At 45.2% G+C, this 19,310-nt stretch overlaps 1 protein-coding gene across 8 annotated transcripts in view; it reads left to right on the forward strand.

Annotated features, from left to right (window-relative positions):
• OBSL1 (obscurin like cytoskeletal adaptor 1) overlaps positions 1-19,310 on the forward strand; it is a 71,841-nt gene that overhangs the window by 23,348 nt on the left and 29,183 nt on the right. For 7 of the 8 annotated variants that reach the window (XM_053400741.1, XM_053400759.1, XM_053400714.1 and 4 more), the window contains 6 exons: positions 1,031-1,303; positions 5,343-5,615; positions 6,490-6,762; positions 7,002-7,277; positions 9,713-9,988; positions 15,271-15,546. In XM_053400741.1, the coding sequence (XP_053256716.1) occupies positions 1,031-1,303; positions 5,343-5,615; positions 6,490-6,762; positions 7,002-7,277; positions 9,713-9,988; positions 15,271-15,546 (1,647 nt within the window). The remainder of the gene's footprint in view (positions 1-1,030; positions 1,304-5,342; positions 5,616-6,489; positions 6,763-7,001; positions 7,278-9,712; positions 9,989-15,270; positions 15,547-19,310) is intronic. The other variant, XM_053400750.1, reaches the window with a different exon arrangement.

Below are 19,310 nucleotides of genomic sequence, written 5' to 3' on the forward strand. Positions count from 1 at the left end.
TGTTCCTCAGGATTTACTCCTGAAACTTTTCTGAATGAGTATAGCTGTGAGGCAGTGGAGGTTTAGGATCAGAGTTTTCCTTCTCCTAGATGGGCTACCTTCCCAGGTTGTTGACCCCACTATATTTCTGCAAGGGACACGTGTGGTGCTGTGGTCTAAACCACAGAGCCTAGGGCTTGCTGATCGGAAGGTCGGCGGTTCAAATCCCCACGACGGTGTGAGCTCCCGTTGCTTGGTCCCTGTTCCTGCCAACCTAGCAGTTCGAAAGCATGTCAAAGTGCAAGTAGATAAATAGGTACTGCTCTGGTGGGAAGGTAAACGGCGTTTCCTTGTGCTGCTCTGGTTCATCAGAAGTGTCTTATTCATGCTGGCCACATGACCCGGAAGCTGTATGCTGGCTCCCTCGGCCAATAAAGCGAGATGAGTGTCGCAACCCCAGTCGTCCACAACTGGACCTAATGGTCAGGGATCCCTTTACCTTTGCCTTTACTATTTCTGCAGCAGGGTTCCTGCAGGGTCTCCAGTCTCTTAGAGCCACCCAATCAGCATGAAGGAGTGGGGTGGGGGTTTTAGCCACTTTGTGATCCAACGTGAAGCATTTAAGAACACTGAAAACACAAGGTGCTTCAGTTTCAGGAGAATGGTGTGCTGGTACCCTGAAAGAAGATACTGAAGCACTCCAAATCATTTTCCATGTATGTATGCAGAAAATAGTAAATCTAACTAAAATGAAGACCTGCATTGATCATTGCAATGTATCTTTAATTATTATTATTGTATAATTATAAGATTATTGTCTAGTTTTAGAAAGTTGCATACCCTTAGCAGGGGCATAGCTGTGAGGGTATGTGGCTGGGACACATAACTGTGAAGGGACCTTGCACTTCTGATTTTGCTACTACACTACTGCCACCAACAGTCTCCAAATCTGCTTCTAATTCCTGAAACTTCTCTCTCTCTCTCTCTCTCTCTCTCTCTCTCTCTCTCTCTCTCTCACACACACACACACACACACACACACACCCTGTAGAGCCACCTGTGCAGATTCTGCACTCCAACGCAGATGCGCCCCATTCTTACCAGGCCTCCGAACGTGTGGTGCTGTCCTGTGTGCTTTCCTGCTCCAGTGCCCCTGTCCGCTGGTACAAGGATGGGGAGGAAGTGGAAGAGGGAGAGCGCTTGCTGCTGGAGAACGAAGGGCCCCTCCGACGCCTTGTCCTTGCCTCAGCCCAGGTGCAAGATTCAGGCGAGTTTGTGTGCGACACTGGGACTGACTCTGCCTTCTTTGTGGTTACAGTTGCAGGTTAGTAAATGTACAGTGGCGCCTTCCTTGGGACTCTTCCCCTGACCACTCTAATACATGGCATATATGTCCTCAGAGTCCCACTTTGAAGCCCATTGCTAAGCTTCTGTCAGAGTAGACAATACTGAGCTGGATTAGGGGTGGGAAACTGGATTTAGACAACAGGCCAGATTCTGATGTCCCCACACTCTCCATGGGCCACTTTGGCAGGTGGTCAGCCCCACCCGCCTGCCAATCACCTGATGTCAGCATGCCATCAGGTGAAATATTTCACTTTGCACACCAGCTTAAATTCACTGTTGGAGCTAATCCCTGCAGACTGGCATTTGGCACTGAATTTAAATTCATCACCAGTAAATGTAAGCTCCAGTTGCAGCAGGGACTGACTCTGCTTGAGAATTTAGAAGGCACTGAAGGGAAGCCCCACTTGCAGTGGAACAACTGGGAGCTGGCTTTAAGGCTCCCAATTGTTCCTTAGTAGCCTCAGTTTTACCCACGGATGTCAGCTGTAAGAGGGAGGGTGTGGCTGGGGGAAAATAAGGACTCCTGCCAGGCCTACTTTGGCTGGCAGGCTGAAGGTTCCCCAAGCTGAGCTAGACCTACAAGTTGCGTGACCTGGTATAAGATAGCTTCCTATGTTCCAAGGGCATGGGCACCTGAGCTCAAATTCCAGGGATCACATTTGCATTTAGCTTCTATAATCTGTATTGCACTTCACTGTGGAGCCATATGACAGAGATAATGCCAGTTTGAGCTTTTCCTGTGCTACATCCTGAAAAAAACTCTAAGGAAGTTGCCTTATATTGAGCCAGACAACCTGTCCATCTAGCTCAGTGTTGCCTACACTGACTGGCAGCAGCTGTCCAGGGTTTGACACGTTTTTTTCTCAAGCCCTACCTGGACACACTGGCGATTGAACCTAGGATGTGAAACGTATGCTCCACAACAGAGCTATATGGGTTCAGTGGTTAGAGCAGAAGCTGGTGAATGAAGCCAGCTAGAGCTGCACCCAGTGGGTGCTTTTGAAAGTGGAAGTTGACAGGCCTGGATTCAGATTTCTGTTAATTGATTTATGTATTGGAAAGGGTGGGGAGGAGACAGAAGTCAACTCTTGTCCCCCCATGGGCCACCCCTGAGCCTTAGAGGCAAGCAGAGATATTTAAATGATATTTACTAAGAAGTTTAAATGAAAGTACAATATGTAATTGAATATATATTGAAAGAGAAATAGATGTTCATGAGAAAATGAAATTAAGAACTGCTGAAAATAACGAAAAGCAATACAGTTTGTATATATTGTCTTTCCTACCATATCTGAGTGGGCTCAGAGAGGGTTACAAGATACCCAGAGAAATGAACAGAAATGTCTCTCCTAGATTCCAATCCAACACTTGGTTTTGCTGCACACCATGGATCCTGTGCCATGCTGCACATTTGCATCATATGTGAGTGTCTGGCTTTAGTTAGGAGGGCACAGCCCTTGCTTTTCCCAAAGCCAAACCATGGTGCTGAGCCCTATGAGCCCTACTGCAGCTTCTGTGCTCAAGCTAAGCCCTTCCCAGCTCTAGAGCCAGGGGCTGCAGTAGCTGTGGAGTTCCTGTCATGACTTTGTGGGCCAAAGGTATGTGTCTGTGGGCTTGCTTCTTATGCCTAAGCCCCTGATCTTTGTGGAGGTGTGTCTTGGCCATAGGGAAGGGAAGGGCAAGCTTTTTCCAGCCTAAGGGCCACACTCCTTTGTAAGCAACATACAGGGGGCCACATGCCAGTGGTGGGCAGAAGGAAAAGTGGGCAGAACAGCGAATACAAAATTCACCTTTGTTCAGTAAGCTGGTTTCTGCACACATTCACAGGACTCTCTTTGTCCTCCATCCAGAGAAGCAAGAGGCATTATCTGAATTCTCAAGGTTGCAGTCCCAGCCAGGCAAAAACATTTGAGAAGGATGCAGAGCAGCACCAGTGAAGGGTGTGGTAGCCTGGGAAGAGGCTGTGTAGCTGGGGAGAACCCTGAGAGGCAGGTGGAGAGACCAGAGAGCAACATTTGGCTCTTGGGCTTGAGGTGGGGAACCTCACCCCTGGCTTAGAGGATGGCTGCAGCAAGCCAGTCTCCAGCTTTGACTGCATCATGACCCAATGGGTGGAGTACTCATTGCAGCTTTGGGGATCCAGTGGGGATCCATGCAACTAAAAGTGCTGTTGTCTGGCACAATGTGGGAGGTGAGGTGGGAAGGGAGCATATGGCAGGCCAGCCTTTATCTTCCATTTTCACCCTAAATCCTGGCTCCAGAGGCTGAGGGCTTATAGCTCTACACTTCTCTCCCTTATCAGCGTTTGCTGGCATCATGAAAGCAACATGGCCTTCACCCCCTTGTGATTTCTGCAGGTTTGGGTAGAGGCAGGGTTTCCCCCCATCCCCACCCAACAAACCAAGATTTTGCTCCATCCCTCCTGACTCATCACAGACCCTCACACTCCTGTCCTCTTCCTCTGCTGGTTTTGCTGCCCAGCAAACCTGCCCACTAGCTGCCTACTAGAGCAGTGGTTTTCACACTTGAAAATTTTGCTCGTCTGGGCCAGATTCAACTAAATTGTTGTGTTAGCAGAAGTCAATGGAAGAGCTCCTATTAGTGCAGTAGGATTTTCCTCCATCAGTGCCCCCCCCGTGCTCCCCCACTCCTTCCTCATGTGTTCCCTCCCTCCCCACATCCACTCAGCAGGGTCAGGAGATCCCCTAGAACAGCACAGCATGAGAGGGGAAGAGAGGGGAGATAGTTCTGCCCGGCAGGCGGAAATGCTTCCACTGACAGTAGTGTTTACCCAGCAACTTTATGGACCCCTGTGGGAATCCATCCTCCTCCAAATCTGTTGGATGAGGCTAGCCATGCACTGGAAACATTAACAGGGCTACAGTGGCCCACTGATTGATGATGTCCTTCTCTCTCCCGCCCACCTAATGCTCTCTGCAATTTTTCACAGTTTCCAACATTATTATATACGCACTTACACCCACATATATTTTATATAATGAATATATGCAGTAAACAACCAATAGCTATAATAAACAATAAAAGCAAAATCTAAAATAATGATCAAAGCAAATTCTTTCCCAATGGGCGATCAAGTCAGAGAAGAGAATTACGGCTCACCTAAAAGTTACTATCGCTGGTTGTAAATTGAATTACCTTCTGCATACCCCTCTGAATATCAATTCTTCATTCAATACCGATTCAATTACATATTGTGCTTTCATTTTAACTTCTCAGTAAAGTTAATTTAAACTTCTTCGGTTGTCTGTCAGATTCACGGGCACTCCAATAAGCTCCTCATCAGGGAACTGGAGTTCAGCTCTGGATCTTTTCCAAGACACAATTCAGAGAAAAGTCTTGGTTCAACATTACAAATTGCTGTAACTTGAGACACATCCCACTCAACTGCACCTCTGGTATAAGTTGAGCCTGTTGAAACAGGGGAAGAGAAAAAGACAAGAGTAACATACAGAGTTCACTTCCTGCTCCCTGTTTGAAAGCCACTATTTGAGAAGCAGAACTATGATGGAGGAAGTTGCTTGCCCACACATGAGTCCAGAGTAATATCTTGTTTGTCTGCCATTGGTTGCCATACAAATGGTTATACTCAGTTGAAAATGGGAAGTGCTAATTAAAGTGCCAGGGGGCTGGGACCCCTTGGAAGGCTTTCTGTTTCACCTGTGCTCATAACCAGGGCTCTGTTTTGAACTCTAGGAAGCAGGAAAACAACGTGCCTCTGAGCATGTGCAAAGTGTCTCCCTGCACCCACATCTCTGAGCAATTACCAGGCCCTTTCATTTGGCATTGCAGGTCAGAGGATATGACATTTAGTTATTCTTGAGCCCACCTCTCCTTTCAGAAACTGAGCCCTTTCTATAAATTAAAGGGGCAACTGAGATAGGATATTTTGTTCCATAGCACAGATTCCCTGTAGGTCAATTTGAGATCATGTGTCCTCCTTCCTATGGCCACAGGAGCACAAAGGTGCTCCACCCATTCACAATGTCTCTCTTCAGCTCCCAAGGTGCACATCGCTCCAGTGCCAGAGGCCCAGTGTCTCCAGACAATCCTGACTGGGATGCCTCTCCTCCTGGAGTGTGAAGTCTCTGCCTCTGATGCTACTGTCCAGTGGTTCAAGGATGGAAATCCTGTGGACCATGACATCTTCACGGTGCAATCAGAGGGCTGCATTCGGAGGCTGTTGGTTCATTCAGCCTGCCCCCTGGATTCTGGGACGTATACATGTGACACAGCTGATGACACAGTGGACTTCACTGTGATGGTGGATGGTGAGTTGAGTCAAAAAAATGTCAAAGGAGTGCATGAGGCAAGCCCTAAACCAGTAGTCTTCAGCTTTTCCAAACCTGAGGTGCACTTTTAACTCATATGGACCCATTTATCCCTCCCCCCTCCCCATTTTACCATCTAGTTGTATGGTGGTGCAACATACCTTATGTTAGGTCATGACCTCTTTTAGGGTCCCAAACCACCAGTTGAAGATCAAAAATGCTATTAGACCTAAAGTGCTGTTCCTGGCTGAAAAAACTCAGGAGCTGGTGACAACTTCTCAGAACAGCTGCCCAGTCTCTCTCTTCATTGCCCTTTTAGGACCTGAACCAAGTTTATCTACTTGAGGCCACCCATATCTTCACGCTCTTGTTATTTCATTGTCGTTTTTGTGTAATTTATAGGTGCCATACCTAACTGATTGTTAATAACCTCAGCAGCACCAGTCTCCTCTAAAACAGCAGGCATGCTGCAAGCACCAAGATCCCTGCTTCCCACCTGTACCTCATCCAAGAGGTCCCTTTCACTATCTCCTGCTCCATTGAAATGCACAGCACTGAGCCTCCTGTTCCATTGCTCCCCCAACAACTCACATAAGAAATGATGCCCTCTCTAGTCTATGCTTTTATGACATTTCTATGCTATGGTGGTATTATGATGGAGATCCAGTGTGGTGTAGTGGCTAAGACCTGGTACAACAAGGTTCAAATTTCCAATCAACCATGTTTCTCCCTGGGTGATCTTGGGCCAATCACCATCTCTCAGCCTAACCAACCTCACAAGGTTGATATGAGGATAGGATGGAGGGGAGGGACCACCTTGGAGAAAAGATGGGATATGAATGCAATAATAAATACATAAATTTCTCCCCTGCAGAGCTCCCTGTCCGAGTTCTGCACTCCAATGCAGATGCAGCCCATGCCTATCGGGTCTCAGAGCGTGTAGTGCTGGATTGTGAGTTGTCCTGCTCTGATGCTGTTGTATGCTGGTACAAGGATGGAGAGGAGGTGGAGGAAAAGGATGGCCTCCTGTTGGAGAGCGAAGGGCCTCATCGCCGTCTGGTTATTATTGCAGCCCAGGTTCAGGACACAGGGGAGTTTGCATGTGGCACTGGGGGCGACACTGTCTTCTTCAATGTCAGTGTCACAGGTAAGCAAGTCTCCAGGGTTCAGTCCCAGTGATCTTGTGCCCAAATTCACCCTTCCTTTTTGACTTGGGTATGGATTTCTGTCTCTTGCTACTAGTTCTTCGCTAATTAGAGGAAGCCATATTTGAGATTTCTGGTTCCTATCCTTTCTGTTCTATCTCTGAGCTTCCTAGAATTAAGTGGCTCTAAGTCATCTCACACAGGGGATGAAGCCTCATATATTCCTACATTTGTCTTGTAGAGCCACCTGTGCAGATTTTGCACCCAGTGGAGCGTACCCTAGAGAAGCATATACAGGCATTTGAGTGCTTGGAGCTGAGCTGCGAGGTGTCCATTCCCAATGCCCCTGTGCGCTGGTTCAAGGACGGCCTGGAAGTGGATGAGACAAACAACTTGTTGCTTCAAATGGAAGGTGCTGAGCGTCGCCTAGTTGTCCTGCAGGCAAGTGCAGAAGATGCTGGTGAATACATCTGCGAGACCAAGGATGAGTCTGTCTCCTTTGATGTCAGAGTTTCAGGTGAGCACTCTGATCTTGAATCTGCAGTTCTGAGAAGAAGAAGGAGAAAAAGCACCCAAAGCCCTAACCCAGTTCCAACTTTAAACCAGCGCAGAAACTTAAATTCTAAGCACCCCATTCCCAACACAGCCCAGACTGACTAAACTGGCTAATCTGTAAATGAAGCCTTTCCTGTTCTAGTCCAGGGATGGGGAACCTGTGGCCTCTGACATTACCCATGCTAGTGGAGTCCCAACAGCAGGTGAAGGGTCACTTATTATTTGCCCTGGTCTAGTCCCAGCCATAAATCTGGATTTATATATTAATGTATAGATTTGGGCACAGAATTATTATTAAAGCACTCACAATGTATCTTATACCCATAAAATCTCTAGAAATGGAATTAATGCCAGGGACAAATGGAATAGTACAAGAGACACAGAGGTGCCATTACGCTGTCTCTCTTTATACCCTTTTCTTGTAAGGTGGTCCAAAGAAAGTTTCATTGTGCGGTGGGTCTTCCACCCCCATCAGACGATGTCTGGCCTTCACAAACACATATGCCCTTTTAAATTTTAGCAGGGGCTTGTCCCTCTTCAGTAGAGTGCAATTGGAACATATTATTGGAAGTACCTACACTGACGCAGATGGCGCTGTGGGTTAAACCACAGAGCCTAGGGCTTGCCGATCAGAAAGTTGGCGGTTTGAATCCCCGCCACGGAGTGAGCTTCTGTTGCTCGGTCCCTGCTCCTGCCAACCTAGCAGTTCAAAAGCACGTCAAAGTGCAAGTAGATAAATAGGTACCACTCCGGCGGGAAGGTAAACGGCGTTTCTGTGTGCTGCTCCGGTTTGCCAGAAGCAGCTTAGTCATGCTGGCCACATGACCCGGAAGCTGTATGCTGGCTTCCTCAGCCAATAAAGTGAGATAAGCGCCGCAACCCCAGAGTCATCCACGACTGGACCTAATGGTCAGGGGTCCCTTTACTTTTACCTTTACATTGATGCCCAGAAATGTTCAGTATAGATGCTGCAAGTGTGATGCCGACTAAATCTACATCAGCAGATTATTACAGTATTCTCTAATGAAAACATAAGAGGCCTGCTGGATTAGACCAAAGGCCCTTTTAGTCTGGCATCCTGTCCTCGCAGTGGCCAACCAGATGCCTGTGGGGAGCCCCACAAGTCAGGCATGTGTGCAACAGAACTCTCCCTGCTTGGGATTCCCAGAGACTGGGATTCAGAGACATCCTGCCTCTGGCACTGGAGGTAGTACACATCCATCGTGACGAATAGCCTTATCCTAAACCCCTCTTAAAGCTGCCCAAGTTGGTGGCCATTACAGTACTACATTTTCTGGTAGCGAATTGTATAGTTTAATTACATGAAGAAGTATTTAGTTTTGACTGTCCTCCTGAATCTTCCAATGTTCAGCTTCCCTGGATCACCCTAGGTTCTAGTATGAGAAGGAGAAAAATTTCTCTCTGTCTGCTTTTTCCACACCATGCATAATTGTATGTACTTCTGTCATGTCCCCCTTTCTCACCTTTTTTCCGAACTGCAAAGCCCTAGACACTGCACCTTTTACTTTATAGATAAACTTATTGTGCTCTTGCAGACAAACCCTGAGAGAGCTCAAATAATCAATACAAAGGAGGGATTGTCATTCTGTGCATGCATGTTATGTGTTCGCTGTGAGATCCCATCTCTTAGGGATTGGCCTCCATAGTGCTAGTGGTGGTTTGGGAATCCCCACTGTCCAAAATTCACAGGGTCAGTAAAATAATAACTCTTATTTAGACCAACATTTGTTCACAATGCATTGTATGAGCTTTTGCTGGCCAAAGCTTTGGCTTTGCGTACTGTGGAAATGCCAGAGCTTTGCTAAATGTGTTTCTAAGGAAGCAGTAAATAAATAGGCCATCTACCTAAATAGGGAGTCTCCCTTGTCGTTTGGGGATCCAACAATGCTATTTGCATGAGTGCATCCTTCTATGGCTGCACTTCAAACAGCTCTCAAACATTTATTCTGACCAGTATATAAATTTGGCAAAACCTGTAGAAGGAGTTGAATTCTGCACAGAGGACTCCAGCTACAAATGTTTGGGCATAAGCTGCTAGCATGGCGCTGCAGCAAAAAGGCCTAATACCACCCCCAGGTGTATTTGGGGGAACTACTCTTAACCATACAGACACCCTCCAGCATTGCTTTGAGTTCTAGCAGCCCTTTTAAGAGTATGGCTTTAAAATAATTCCTGGAGAGGGAAGTTGGAGAACTGTTGGAATGACCTATGTTTGGGGAAGTCAGGCCAAACTGTATGTGATACTCAGTTACATGTAGGGTTTCCTCAGTGTTTCTCCCACATGCCCCTCCAGTGAAAAATTTTTGGGTGTGGCCCAGCAACAGCAGTGTTGCCTGTGGCTGCTTCATATCTGGGCCGCCTGCCCTCTCCTTCCAGAACCCCCTGTGAAGATCGTGCAGCCCCGCAGGACTCCCTCTGTCCTGAAGGCCTCAACGGGGGAGACAGTGACCCTGACCTGTGTGCTCTCTCATGGGAATGCGCCAGTCCGCTGGGTTAAGGACGGTGTCACGCTTGAGGCTAACAGCGGCCTCATCCTGGAGGAAGAGGGTGCCCGGCGGTGTCTGGTCATCCCTGCAGCTGGCCCAGAGCATTCTGGGAAGTACACCTGCAACGCTGTTGATGATACCATGGCCTTCGCCGTCCAGGTGTCTGGTGAGTGCAGTGCTCAGGGACCCTGGTAGCACCAGGGAAGGGAGCTGAGAAAAGAGTGTGGGTGGGTGGTAGTTTGGGCAGGGGGGTGTTGGAATTCCAAGCCAATGTTGCTGGGATGGATTTCATGTACTGATCCATTCCAGACCCCAGACACTCTTATTGTGGGCCACGTTCCTTGCACTGCCTTCTGTACAGAGCAAAGTTGTCCTAGAGCTTATTAACGAGGACTGGCTGTACATTCCCCAGAGCTGGTGCTCTGGTCATCAGCATGACTTTATCTCCTAAATCCAGACAGGTTCTAATTTGGTAATGAAAGCAGAGGCATAACAGTATTATTTCCTAAAGAACTGAGCCTGCAATCTCATCTTGTATGACTTTGGTAGCATTCTTTGCCAGTAGACTCATAACAAACACCCCTGACCATTAAAGTCCATGGGAAGTGTTTGCTCTAAACATTGGCTTTTTGTGATCTTCTGCCCTGGATTTCTGGTTCCTTGGCTTGCCTAGAAGTGTGCACTGGCTTTTCTTTGTGTTTTCTGCATTCTTGTACTGCTTGATGCCGTCGTTCCTGCTAGTATGTTTGCACATCATTCATTGTCCAGAGAGAGCTTGTGCATGTTGTTCTGAGCATGAGTTCATAAGCACTCCACGTACTACAAATGCAGCCCTATCATTAGTGGCAGATTTTGGGTTATTGCTAATCACCAGTTATTTGTTACATGCAAGATCAAAACGAACAAACCAAAACCCATGCAGCCAGCTATACAGTAAATAATAATACAGTACATTTAAAAAGCCAGGGCAAATAAGAAGTACATCTTAACCTGGAGCCAAAATATAAAATACAATGTAGGAGTTTCAAAGCTGGAGCACCACCAGCAAAAAGGTTCCTCTTCTTCATGGGTATGGGTTCCCCCCTTCCGTTACTATGGGGAGCACCATTTGCATTTCCTACACCTGGCACAAAAGTGACTTGTGCTGCCCTTTTCTTTCTCTGAGGCTCCAGAGATGGCCACAACTGGAGACATGCATGTTGTGTGTGGCGAGGTGAGGATTTAGGCTTGGGAGACTTGGGGTTTGAAGTTGGCTTCACACTCAAGGCCGAAGACCCAAAACCACAAATGTCAGGTTCATGGAGTTCTGTGCACAGAAACAATGTGTTCCATCTCATACATATTGATTTGAAAATACTCTTCCTCATGCACACAAGAACCCCTCTTGCTCCATCATCACCATCATCTTATTTAAAGCATGTGCAGAGCAGTGGTGAGATCATTTTGATGAATGGAAGAAACTTATTTTTCCTTGATATGCTTGCTTGCCAAAATAAATGCCCTAGAACTCAATTTTTAAAATGGACAACCCATAAAAATGTAGCTGATCTGAATAAAAATGCTCTCTGGTTCCCTGGAACATTGTAGATAGGAGGGTTCTAATATGGCCCACGTACCAAGGCTTCTCCTACCCAGTCCAAAGAACTGCTGTGTTGGATTGGGAGGGGATTTGAAGCCCTGCTTCTTCCTGATACCAGTTCAGATCTATTGCTGTTCCTGAGTGGACCATTTCTTTTGCTTTAACTGTTTGGTTTTAAGGATTGCCACAGTATTTTACCAACAGAGGTTGTATGCCTATAGCAGTGGAATGGCAGGCTGAAACCAATAGGTGAAGTTTTTCTTGTTATGTAGCTGCAGTGATAAGAAATGCTATGGCCGTTGAAGGCCATTGCAAAGGTAGCAATCCTGTCTAGGTTGCTTTATTGAGCTACTCTTTACATGCAGTTATCTTATGGTGTGAGACTTGTTCTCTGATTGTGATGCACTCTCTTAGTCTTAGTTATGTGAAAGGTTAAAACTGCAGGGGAAGATGTTGCTATGTGCTGTAGATTCATTTCAGCCACAGAGGAGAAACTGAAGAAGACTTTTGATCTTGTCCAACCCCTAAGACTCGATTACTTTGAAATTTTATTAGATAGGTAGCAGCTGCTTAGTAGGAGTGTATGATGTTCTTGGGGGGTGGGGGGTGTCTTTATGATTTACCAGTGAAGTAGAGGTTCATAATGTGAAGGAGATGAACAGTATTCATTCTGCACCTCCTTGAGATTGAAAACTGGATCCCATCCCCTTGCTGCTTTGCTTAGAGAAGGGTATTCTTAACAGGGCTGTTGCCAGCTTTATAAAATGAAAACTTTTTATAAGTGCATCTGGCACGATTAAGGTGGGTTAATGCAAGACAGTAATGAATAGCATGGATTCAGGGCTCATTTTCTCCTCAGATAGAACCCCCTAGCTTCTTGGTGCCAAAAATGTTTTCCACCCCACATCACACCAATAAGCAACAGTAACTTGCAAATAGGAAGCTCAACAGGAAGTACCTAATTACATGGTACTTCTGGTCACAGGAGTATAGAGGGACAGTTGTCATTTTTGGCACAAGGGTTTCTCTGTTCTCTCCTGCCAATCATGAAGAAAGTGCCTTTCCCTTATTATTGGTTCATCACAGCCAGTTCTCCAAGCTGGGCTTTATAGTTACAGTATTGGGGATGGCAGGGGAATGCAAATTCCACATAGGAAAATGAAGAATTGAGGATAGCTGCAACACATTTTTTTGACATCCTGTATGTTTTGAGCAGAAACCCAGGGAAATGCTTAGCCACAGGAAAGCTATCAGCCACCATAGAGGCTGGAGTAGTTAACAGCAGTGTTAGCAGAGGGCCCCCCTAAAAGAGGGCACAGATTTGCATGTGATGATGATGGTGATGATGATAATTTTATTATTTGTATCCTGCCCACTTGACTGAGTTGCCCCAGCCACTCTAGGCAGCTTCCAAGAAATAAAAGCATAATAAAACACCAAACATAAAAAACCCTTCCCTATACAGGGCTGCCTTCAGATGTCTTCTAAAAGTTGTATAGTTATTTATCTCCTTGACATCTGATGGGAGGGCGTTCCACAGGGTGACTATGAGCCTGCTCAGTCTGTTGTTCAGGTGTTCACTGTTGATGGGCAACGTCAAGACCCACGCCTGACCCTCCTGCTGCTCTCCCTTCTCAGGGTTTGGTATTTTTAAACATTACTTGGATTGGACCACCCTTCAGACAAAGAACTCCTTCAAAAAGAGGAATGCTGCCTGCATTCCTCTTCAAAAAGAGAACCCCTTCAAAAAGAGGAATGCTGTCTGCCATTCCATAAAGTACGCATTGGCACCCCTAACACTTTGATGAGAACTGATTAAAAGTGAGCTGGGCTGAGTACACATTACTGGTTAAAATGCAGCAAGGTCTCCTCCCTGCTGCATTTCAAATCATATTTGCATGTTGTCATAGACATCATTACAGCTGGATGTGTTTCCAGGTTGCCTGCTGTCTGTCCATGCCAGTGGGCAGAGAGGGGGCGCGGAAGTCTGAAGATGACTTATGTTTTCAAATCGTATTGAAGCTCGTTTGGGGGAAAACACATCAAAACTCAGTATTTCTCAAGAAACTGCAGGGTAGATGTGGATTGTGGCTAACGTCATGGGTACACAGCTTCCCAAACCAGTGGTGGGTGTGCCCTGGATGCAGAGTCAATGGGAGTGTGTACACAACCCCGGTGTGCTGATGAGAACAAAAGGAGTCTTGAGTGGGGGGAAATGTCTGCTGTGCTTTGTAGTTTTGGCCTCTAGGTGGCACTGCATTTGTGGCAGTGGCGTGTAGTCTTGGCAGTGGATTTGTTTTCAGTAGAATCAGCACGTAAGTGATTATCAGACAATTTCTCAGAACTCATATCCAAATGATGGGACGGAGGCCAGGAGACAGGATGTTCTTCGACTTTTTTTGGTGGGGGGAGAGAGTAAGTAAAGAAGCAAGCAAGCAGCCCCAAAGGAAAACTCCGTCAATTAATAAACTTGAGATGGAGAAAGATTGCATGGCCCATGAGAAGCATGTTGGTTACACACAGCTAAGGAAAAAGTACGCCCTGATGCACATTGATATTAGAATTTGTCTCACAAGCCAAAAAGAATTTGTTATGAAGTCAAAGAAACAAAAGGAGGAAAATTCCAAGGCAACTGGACATCTTAAGTGCCCCCCAAAACACACACACACATGTACGTGATGCTGCTGAAGGTGTATGTGAAATATACTCAGAGTCGCAAAGTGATTTCATGCTCTTTATTCAGCTCATAGTGGTGAGGAGGAATGAATGAAAGTCCCCTCAAAGTATCTGCTTTATATACATTATTTACACAATGGGCTACACATGATTGGCTAATTCCGGAATTCTACTGTAAGCCAATCAGGTTGTGGATTCACTTCTATCTGGAGCATGATTGGGTGGTTCCTGCCAACCAATCATACTGCTGCATTGTTCTAGGACCAATCAGACTGCTGCATTCTGAATCCTATTGTTCTAGGACCAATCAGACTGCTGCCTTTTGGATCCTATTGTTCTAGGACCAATCAGACTGCTGCAGTTTGGATCCTATTCAACTCAGTACATAACAGTATGTGTAGACATGGTCAGCCTCTTGGATGAGAGACCCCTGGGAGGCTTCTGGGAGGATAAGATATGTTTTCACGTGTTGCTTCAGTTGGGCATATAAAGCCCACAGTGTCCCGGATGCTCACGTCATTTGCATTGACCAGTGCCTCTCCTCCACTTTTCTTCTGCATGAGCAGTGATTGGATATAGCATAGCTAGTTTGAGACAGGCGGCTCAAAGTCAATTTAAACTTGACATCTGAAAATGGCAGTGCCCTCCATATCACTTGCACTTAAACTCCTATGCCCAGTTTATTTCAATTGATCTTAATCTCCTTTAACATTGTAAACCTACCCATTGGCTCAAAATGCCCAAAACAGTATACTGACACATTTTTTGTATAGAAAATGGAAGTAATCGTTGTTATATTCTTTGCTGTGCCCAGGACTCTTTGCTCCCTGACACTGTTGTGAGCAAGCCTTCTTGGTGCTTAACTGAAGTCACTGGGAGTGACCCTAAGCAGCAAGTCATCCCCAAGTCAAATGGACCCATAGCCTCAGAATGATATAACATTGGTTAAACCCATGGAATTTAGGTGCCCCAAGTGATACACTTCATTTCATTCCAGTTCTCTTAAACGACACAGTGCTTAGGATGCATTTTATGTACAACCAGGAAAAAAATAGTCTCTTGGGTAGGGAGGCTGTTGTTAGGATGAACACAATATGGATTGCAGAATGCTTTGCACAGTAAGAGCGCTATGAAAATGTTTACTGGATTGAGAAGCAATGGAAAGTTAACAGAACCTTTGTTTATGCTGGCAGACCCCCCAGTGCGGATTGTGGGGCGTGATGAACTGCAGACTCAGCACCGCTGCCTGACCTCGGAGGACCTGACCCTGTCTGTGACACTGTCTTGCCCTAATGGAGAGGTGAAGTGGTACAAGGACGGAGAGAAGCTGCAGGACACAGACCGTGTGCGTCTGGAGCAGGATGGCACGTGCCATTCGCTGGTGATTCTGGGAGCCGAGCGCTGTGATGCAGGAGAGTATCTGTGTGACAGTGGTGATGACAGCCTCATATTCTACGTCACAGTAGAGGGTAAGGTCTGGGCCTGGAAGGAGAGGGGCCGCTATTGAGAACCTTAAAAAATAATAATCATTTTTTTCAAGGCAAGAATGCAGTCTCACAGCAGAAAGAGCATCATGTTCCAGCATACAGATTGCTTCAATATTATTTCAGTAATCTAAATTCAGTAAGGGAGAAAAAGGTTTCGATGAGAATTTGTCCTCCCACGTACATTTGCAAAAGGTCAACTTATTCACAGTCATTACCTTTTGTTTCGTGTTTCCATCAACTACAGTTCTGGCTGCTATTGTAATGTTGCCCACAAATTCTCAGTGTCTCTTGAATAGAATCTCGGAGGGATCCTCATAATGTTAGGAAAAGAAAGAGTGGGAAATTCATATCCTGTAATTTATTGCCTCGGCTTCTTTATGCCAATAGCATTCAGTTTCTTCTCCTTGACACCAACATGCATGTAATTAGCTTGCCTTCATGGTTGCATCTCCAGCTTCTATATGAAATGCCACTGATATAACATCTTGTAACATTTATCATTCAAAGCACCTGTTAAGTGGGATCTCTGCAACAAATAATCTCCCATCATCCATGGTGATTTTATGAGTTAAAACTTGTTCTTATTGATGTTTGCAGTAATAATGAGGGTTGTGGATACTTGGTGCTTTAAAAAATACCAGCAGTCTAACAACAATCAAATTTCAGTACCAAAAAAGCTGTATTCTACATGAATTACTTACGTTTGTTTTTTTAAAAAATAATATTTATTGCTTTTAAAGATTACAGAAAAAGAAGAAAAGAGAAAATTTAAAGACAAACGAAGAAAGAGGAAAAAAAACAAAAACAAAAAACAAGAAAGTGAAAAAACACCACAATACAATACAGTATACAAATAATATAAACCCCAACCCAATCCCATTAAGCTAAACACATAAATAAATCTAAACAAAACAGTTTAAAATACATCTCTCCTTTTCCATATTCTATCCTTCATTTCCTTGTTTCCTCAACTTCCTCACATCTCCCTTTTTGTATTCCCATTCTTCTAATTATTTCAGCAAATCCTTTCCATCTTTCTCTGTTTTTTATCATCTTGTAAATAACATATTTTTTAACCTTATTTCCCTTTAAAACTAAATTACTTATCTATTCTTAACTTCTTCTAACATTTCTACTAAATCCATATAATAACATTCCACGATTTTTCTAACAGTCATTAATTTTGCAAAATTTCTAAATAAAGCTTTAGCTTCCCAGTCTTCCTCCACCCTCTCCTCTCCCTGGTTTCGGATTCTGCGAGTCCTTTCCGTCAAATCCATATATTCCATCAACCTGGAGATCTTATGTCCGAGGCTCTTAATTCTTTTCCAAGTCCCTTCTGCGGATCTTCTTCATATTCTTTGATGCTCAGGAGCAAATCTCGGGAAAACTCCAACCAAACAGAACTTTTGTTCCTTCTGAACAGCTCAGCCAAATTTCCATACTTGAAACTAAGGTCCATAGGGTATTTCAAAACGTATTTCAGGATTCCTCCAAGTCCATAGGCCCCCACAGCTTCAAGCTCCTCCAGGCCCCAACCCATGTCCCAGATGTCAGTTAATCCCTGGATGAACTTTCGTTCTTCAGTCCAAGCCAGGGTCCCATCCTCAAGCTCTGGTTTTTGCTAAAATCAATCATGCAGGGCCTCCATTTGTAATCCTCGATTTGCCTCTGTAGAACTGAGGATCCTTCTTGAGTTACTTTAAGTTTCACAACGGCATCTTTCTCCTTTTCCTCCACCATTTGTCTTGCCAAGGTATTTTCCTGTACCAAGTCCATGTTGTTGCTTGCTTTTTGATTCAAGTTAGTCACTTTCTGTTCCTGGCTGTCAAGTTTGAAGATCATGTCATCTACATTTTTGTGCAGCTGTTCAAGTGAATGATTTATTTTGAATAATGCAGTCACAATACCTTCTCCTATCAGCATTTTGAATAGTCCAAGGTCAATCTCTGATTCTCAGAGACTTTATCTTGCAGCTGGAGTTTACCCTGTTACACTCCTGTAACAGTTTCACATGCTCCCTCTAGAGGGAAGCAGTTTCAAATTGTATCAGTTCTTTCAGTCACAGAAACAGTTTCGATTTTCAGTTATTTTTCACCCTTTAATAAACTCAGAAGAGATCAATGGAAACAGTATCTTTCTAATTTTAAGTATCTGTCAAATCCGTTCTGTCAGTGAACCTTCCCCAAACGTCATCAGGCAGACCGTCCCCAGGTTCAGAGCAGTGGTAGTTTACTTTTCCCTCTCTCCTGCAGGTTCTCCCTAGGTCCACGACTTCCCCCCTCTTCTCCTGCTTCCAAGGGGGGTTTGATATTTTTAACCAGTGGAATTTTAGTCCTTTATCCAAAAACTTTCAGAGACTTTAGTTTGTAACGCCTTTGCTTCAATCTATTTACAAAAACGGGAGGCGGACTTCCTGTTTAGAGCCTTCCCGCTACTTTGCCAAATTAGAATATTTGAAGATCCAAATTTTCCAGTCTACTCATGGGTAGTTGTTTAAAGTCCAATTGTCCACAGGAAAAAGTCAGCGCTCTCCGGCAACAGCAATGCGGCTTCACTCCGTGAAAGAAGCAGTTGATTCAAAGCACCGCGCCACTCACCCCACGTCGCTCCGGATCCCCAAAACAGGGTTTCCCCGCGAGTAGGGGAGGCGCAAGAGGTGCCAGCCGAATCCCAAGTTCACAGGCTTCTCCCGCCTGTGATTTCTGTGGGTCTCCGCCTTCGCCGTGGCAGTCAGACCCTGCTTTTCACGGAGCAAGTTCCTCCCGATCGGAGGAGCTCCGCCATTGCCGGAGGCGTCAACCCGGAAGTCTCCTACATGAATTACTTACGAAAACCAAGCAAATGCATATCTATTTGCTTATTTTCAAGAATGCTGGTGGTTTTGGAGAATACTAGCACCTCATCTCCAACTGCTGTTGAGAACATATTTATATATTGTTATATATAAAAATATTTAGATACCGCTGTATCATAGAAATAGATCACAGAGTTTTACAATATAAAATCATATAGTAAAATCATTATTTTTTAAAGAGATGGGTTTTAACCACTTAATGTGGAAACTCAGAAGGTGCCTGTGAACAGATAGTAGCTGTGGCAGAAAAGTACAAAGGACAAGTCCCTGACAGATTGAGTTCTGTTCTGGGGTCAGGGGGCACTTCCAGACTGTCAGGTTTTCTACGCAAAGTATGTTGATTTGGTGTTGTCCTGCAACAAACCCACTTTCCCCAAAAACTGGACCTTTTGTGATAAGGAAAGTGATGGGAAAATTCACTGGAAAAGGTCAGAAAACAACTGCTTGATGCAGAATTGTATAATCTCCCCAGGAATTAGAATGAATACTTAATAAACAACCTCCCTGCAGACTTGGTGCAAGCATGCTCTATAAGCAGGTTGTCTGGAAGTGACCTGGAGCAGGTCCTAAAGCTACTGGTGGCTGCTAATCCTGATCACTGTATATTACCTCCAGTATATTTCATACAGTCTGCTTTTGAATGCCAGTTTCTGGGGAGCACAAGTGGGAAGAGGGCAATTGCACCTGTGTTTTGCTTGGGCATCTGGCTGACCGTTGTGAGAGCAGAATGCTGCACTAGAGAAGTCTTTGGTGTGACCCAGCAGGACTCCTCTTGTGTTGTTACAGCTGCCCACCCAGGAAAGAGACCCAAGGAAATCACTCCATCTGTGGACAGCATGACAGGCCTCACTGGACACTGAGGGGGCTGCAAGTTGTGGGCAGTGAGAAC

This window comes from Podarcis raffonei, chromosome 1, assembly GCF_027172205.1.
Source record: "Podarcis raffonei isolate rPodRaf1 chromosome 1, rPodRaf1.pri, whole genome shotgun sequence".
Lineage (NCBI taxonomy): Eukaryota > Metazoa > Chordata > Lepidosauria > Squamata > Lacertidae > Podarcis > Podarcis raffonei.